This window comes from Myxine glutinosa, chromosome 2 (assembly GCF_964187855.1).
Source record: "Myxine glutinosa chromosome 2, kmMyxGlut1.1, whole genome shotgun sequence".
Classification (NCBI taxonomy): Eukaryota; Metazoa; Chordata; class Myxini; order Myxiniformes; family Myxinidae; genus Myxine; species Myxine glutinosa.
The window spans coordinates 112,498,157-112,504,156 of NC_136262.1; the positions used below are offsets into that span (position 1 = coordinate 112,498,157).

At 45.0% G+C, this 6,000-nt stretch overlaps 1 protein-coding gene across 1 annotated transcript in view; it reads left to right on the forward strand.

Moving 5' to 3' along the window:
- CDC73 (cell division cycle 73) overlaps positions 1 to 5,547 on the forward strand; it is a 31,294-nt gene extending 25,747 nt beyond the window's left edge. The window contains exons 17-18 of the mRNA XM_068103728.2: positions 3,371 to 3,512; positions 3,652 to 5,547. Of these exons, the coding sequence (XP_067959829.1) occupies positions 3,371 to 3,512; positions 3,652 to 3,688 (179 nt within the window). The 3' untranslated portion in view covers positions 3,689 to 5,547. The remainder of the gene's footprint in view (positions 1 to 3,370; positions 3,513 to 3,651) is intronic.
- The last annotated feature ends 453 nt before the right edge of the window (positions 5,548 to 6,000 follow it).

The following is a 6,000-nucleotide window of genomic DNA, read 5'->3' on the forward strand; positions in this document are numbered from 1 at the left end:
AGCATACACCTTTCCCTTCAGCTTCAACAACACCCCTCCTCATCAGCATGCCACTCAGCATGCCAACAACTTCTTCCATGCACATCTCACTCCAGCAACCGTTGCCGAGTCTGATCCACCTTCTCCATTCAGCATGTCTCCGAGGTAGCAAAATGTTTTCACACCTTCCAGCTTCACGCCGTCTCCAAGATCCAGCTCAACATTTCCTCTATCTGCAGCTCCCTCTGTGCACATCTTACATTTGAATGTAGCTGCCACACTGATTAATGACCCTCTCAGACAACTACATTTTTGATGACCCCACTCAGCGCACATTGTACATTGAATGGAGTTCACTCCGACACCCTTCCTGCACACGGCACATGGCCACTTCCCAGTTCTTTCCACCTCACCACATGCTTTACCACTTGCCATCACCTTCATCTTTCCGATATTCACCTTCAGACCTTTTGCCTCCATACATTGCTTCCACTTGTTCATCTTTTCCTTCAGTCCATCCATACTTTCCGCAATCAACACCAGATCATCTGCATACAACAACTCCCACGGTAAACCCTCCTTTACGTTCTGAGCCAGCACCTCCATCACAGCTACAAATAGTAGTGGACTTAGTACCGACCCCTGATGCACTCCCACCCTCGCCTCAAACTCACCACTGTTCCCGTCCTTCGTCCTTACAGCTGTGCGCGCTCTTTTGTACATTGCCATCACTACTCTGATCAACCATTCCTCCACTCCTAACTTCCTCAATGCCCATGTCAATACTTAATGCCATGTCAATATAAAATAAATTGGGCCTGGGCGATAATGGAAAAACCGACATCACGATAATGGACCTCATGTCCTCATTATCATGATAATATAAACAAGAAGAAAAAGACATAAAACGTCAGAACCACGCCGTCATTTTAATAATTTTGCTGTACGGCGTTAAAAGCCATCAGTCGGCCATCTTTTTTTGGATTACAAAACAAAATCTTCTGCATATGTTTACTCTCATGTATTGCCTTTGTGCCAAGTCAGAACAAAATCGGTCCATGCCTGTCCAATTAATTTTTGGATACATGTTTAAGTAACAAAATGGCTGCCAGTCGGCCATATTGGATCTGATGTAAAAAAAATGACATGCATATGTAACCCATCATTCATTATCTGTGAGCCAAATTTAAAGTACATCGGTACATGCACGTCCGATACATGGTTGAGGACATGTTCAATATCAGGTTGTTTTTTACAACTAAAATGGCCGCCAGTCGGCCACCTTTGATCGCATCGCGAAACAAAATGATGTATATATGTATACCATAATGTGTTGCATTTTTGCCAAGTATGAACACAATCAGTCCATACATCTCCGAGATATGGTTGCGCACAGACACACGAGACCAAATACATAAGCCCCGTTTCAGACGAAGTCCAATGGGGGCTAATAATGTAATTATTGCCTTGAGAACCATGTAACATACAATAACAATCCACATAAAAACAAACTGGCCATAGAGTTACTTGTGTTCGTACTCTTTATTTCATAATTCTGTTGCAATTTCTTTCAAGTCAAACCTTATTTTACCTGGACGAAATCGCTTTGCTCCATTGGCAAAGCGACTGGACGAGCAGTTTTTCAAAGCTGATTCATACGGAATGTCTGACTTGGCAAGCGATAGCAAGGTGTTTGTTAATGGAACACACCAAGCAAGCTGCTTGCTAACGGAACACACCGAGCGAGTGGCTTGCTAACGGAACACACCGAGCGAGTGGCTTGCTAACGGAACACACCTAGCGATTGGCTTGCTAACGGAACACACCTAGCGAGTGGCTTGCTAACGGAACACACCGAGCGAGTGGCTTGCTAACGGAACACACCGAGCGAGTGGCTTGCTAACGGAACACACCTAGCGAGTGGCTTGCTAACGGAACACACCTAGCGAGTGGCTTGCTAACGGAACACACCTAGCGAGTGGCTTGCTAACGGAACACACCTAGCGAGTGGCTTGCTAATGGAACACACCGAGCGAGTGGCTTGCTAACGGACCACACTGAGCAAGCTGTAAGCTAACGGAACTTCTCCGGTGACAGGATGGCCTAGAGGTACGTACACTCGTCTCTAAGCTGTCTAGTTCTAGGTTCGAATCCCGAACCCAGCTATAAACTGTCAGTTTGGTGTTTCCCAGGCAGGGTTATTACCTTCGCAAAAGCGGAAGGTTATGTTTTGATCGCTGTGTATTTATTTGTATGTCTGTGTGTGTGTGTGTGTGTGTGTGTGTGTGTGTGTGTATGTTATTCGCATAACTCAAAAAGTATTCAACCGAATTGCATGAAATTTGGTGGGATGATTGGTTATTATACGGGACACATTTGATTAGATTTTGGGAGCAATCGGGTCAAAGGTCAAGGTCAAGGTCACGAAAAGGTCAAAATCGTATTTATCCGATTTGCATGAAATCAGCACCAAACTGTTCACTGTTCTGTTCCCTACACTCCCATGCCAAGTACAGAACAGTAGCTGCGGCGAAGGTATGCGCTCTACCGAGTGCCCGTTCTAGTTCATCAATGTGTGTTCCGTGCCTCAGATGCTGCATCTGCCAGCATGGGTTGGTGGGTGTTAAAGATCCCACGGTGTTCTTCGCAAAGAGTAGGGGAGTTTCGCCAGAAACATGACCAAATTCCTGCACTAACTAGGCGAATGTCAGTCCTGGCCATCCGGTTCGTAAATGACTTGGGCAAAGCTTCCCCCCCAGCCGACCCCACGACGTGGGATAATAGTGGTCGTTAAAGAACAACAACTTTGATGTTGAACTTCACGAATAATAAATTCCCAGCAATCCCTTGGTGTGCCAAACATGTAATAAACAAATAAATGAAGGAAACACGACACCATCTTTCCCGCTCGTTCGGTCCAACGAGAACGGTGAGAGGAGGGAAGAACGAGATTACCTGCTTGTCGTTGTCCTCAATGTCAAAACACCCCACACCGAGTTCGCTCACCTTCTCAATGTTTAACGTGATGTTGCCTTAAGTGCTCAACTTCGTGCACAGACAAAGCGAACTCCAACGGATCGGCATCGATTTTGATACCGGCAGCAGTTTTAGCGCCTTGAGTAGTTGTTTTGATTTTATTGTGTTCCGATCTATCATTTAAATTACATCTTGGAGAATATACATTCCATATTGCATCACCTCGAGGGGAAACTAAACTTGCTAACCACTCAGAGCAGTCAATATCCGGGTTCAAGGTGCGTTTTACCTACTGCGCATGCGCAGCAGCTGTCGTGATAATTAATTTCCATTATTGTTATCGTTATAGTAAATCTAAAGCACGATTATCGCCCCATCGAGACTCTCACCAGCACTAATATATAAATCTTTTCAGTGAAAGCATTCCATGTGAAGTTTGAAGAGGCCAAGTTGGACCACAACGTGGCCGCATGGGATGTCTCTGTGATGGAGCTGAGCATACACAGACGGCACCTGGACAAAGCCGTCCTGCTGAGGTTCTGGAGGGAGTTGGACAGGTGAGCAAATCGATATTTGTCCTCTTTTGTCGAAACATTTGTATGTTTTTTCCCCCATTATTTTTGTTTTTTCTCCAAAAAAAACTTTGTTTTGCTCAGTCACAAAGAACTGTACTAATTTATATGTCTCTTTCCTCAGTTTCATGATAAAGAACAAACCACAACTTCGCTTTTAGGGCTTTTCTGGGCTGTTTGGAGCTGCTCTAGAGGCCGGACGTACCATGGTTTGATCTCTCCAAGTCAGCGGAGGCTGGCTGGATCAAATCAGACTTATTGGGACTCGTTGGGCTTGCCTGATTCGTTCTGGTCTGGGGTAATTGAAATCGACAGGGTGTTTCAGTTGAAGGTGAAACTTGTATTATCTTTTAAAAGAATTCTTCCTTTCTTTGCTTGGAAAGGTTTCATTTATTGTTTCAAAATGGTGACGTGGAATCTCCTTATTGTTTGCAGCAAGTACCATTTGCTTTATGTTTCACACGAGCCTTTCTTTTCTTTTTAATAAAAGTGCAACAAAACATTTGTGGAGAAAAGTTTGAAAACAATCAGGCTCGAGGTGTTTTCTCCCAAGTCGAGTCGCATGATTGAATCAGGATTTGTCAATCGTAACGATTCGCGTCGCTTGCAAATTTGGCTCGCTTGGAATAACGTATCGTAGGGGAGAAGTGCCTAATGGCGGGTATGGAATGGACGACGAGCCTGATCCGTATTCATTTATTAACAGATGCCCTAAAAGTTCAATTCCTCCCCATAGTTGAGAGTGAATGAATGAATGAATGAATGATCGTTTTAAGGCCATTTTTCTCCCCGCTAGAGTGGGGATTAGCCTTGCGGCCCCCATAACAATCATGGTTCCCTGTTTGAGGGAATGTTTTTATGGCCGGATGCCCTTCCTGACGCGAACCCTTCGTCGCCTCTTACGATGCACAGGGATACGGTGTACCTATTCTAAACCGGGGTACACACCGGGATCATTCATCCCAGCAAGCTGGTACTCGATTTTCCGACCTCGGAAGGATGACAGGCTGAGTCAACCCACCTGGCGTTAATTCGGCGATCGACCGGGATTCAAACCCAGGAACCTAGGATCCCAAGCCGCACCCTAACCGCTAAGCCAACGAACCCAGGATCCTAGGATCCCAAGCCGGCACCCTAACCACTAAGCCAACAAACACAGGATCCTAGGATCCCAAGCCGGCACCCTAACCACTAAGCCAACAAACCCAGGATCCTAGGATCCCAAGCCGGCACCCTAACCGCTAAGCCAACAAACCCAGGATCCTAGGATCCCAAGCCGGCACCCTAATCGAAGCAGTTTCTGGGCATAGTTTATGCGAGGTGATTTGCCTTTTCTTTACCAGCAATCAGGGCAGGAATTTGTAGTTCGTTCAGGGTGGCGACGATAACACCACCTACGCTCCGCTAAAGATGTGACCGTTGGATGTTTAACGTCCACCGACGACCAACGATGGCAGACGGGTCCTCCGGCCACCGTCCCGAGAAACGGTGCACACATCGATGCCTCGCTCTGCATGTGAAACACCAGGATGACAGTTTATAGTCGGGTCGAGGTTTGAACCCAGGTTCAACGGCTCCGGTGCAAGGGTGTGTACCTGTCGATCATCCTTCCGACCGCAATCGGGCATCATGTACATTAAAAGATGTGAACGATTGACTATAATGACAGCCTGTGATGCAGTAGCACATCATGAATATTTTATAAACGACCATTATGATAAATGACCTTTTGGGTTCGCCATCATGGTTTTGTCTTGACTGTGTCATTGTCGGCACAGCACATCCAATTGTGTGATATTTTGATGTTTGTCATTTCTCCACCTGTCACCGTTGTCGTCATCAATCGCCGCTCACCGGTCACCATCTGCATTGGAGTTGTGAAAAGCTGCTATCCATGTGCTGATTACAATGACCGCCTTTCACACAAGTACATATGGCTTCTCGATGGTTTCCTTTCGTTTCCTGGCAGTTTCTTTGTTGGGATATTAAACTTAAGTGAAGCATTTGCTTTGGGACACAATGTGTGAGCATCTCCTGTTTTTCCCTGGTGGTATATTGGATATGACTAAAGTGTACCATTTAGTCAGGTTCACTATGTTTTTTTCGTTCAAAATTTTGGTAGATTAGCAAAACTATACATTTTTGGAATATTCAGAGCATGAGGAATCCAAAAATTAATGTTTGCATTTGCGTAGACACCTTTGCGAAAATGACCCTCAGGACAGTGATGAAGATCTGTAAAAGCATATTCCTGAACGGTGTAGACCTAGTAGATCCTGTGTATAGGACTTATAGTTCAATCTGATACTAACAAGGCTGCTTTCTTGCTTTATTATAAACCCATACCTATAACTTCAAAGGACATGCAATATCATGTATTATGTAATACAGTTATATCACAAATATAAAGACAATGGTTTTCAATTACCTTTGTTTGTTGCTTTTCTATAATCCTGAGCACTATTTTGAGGCC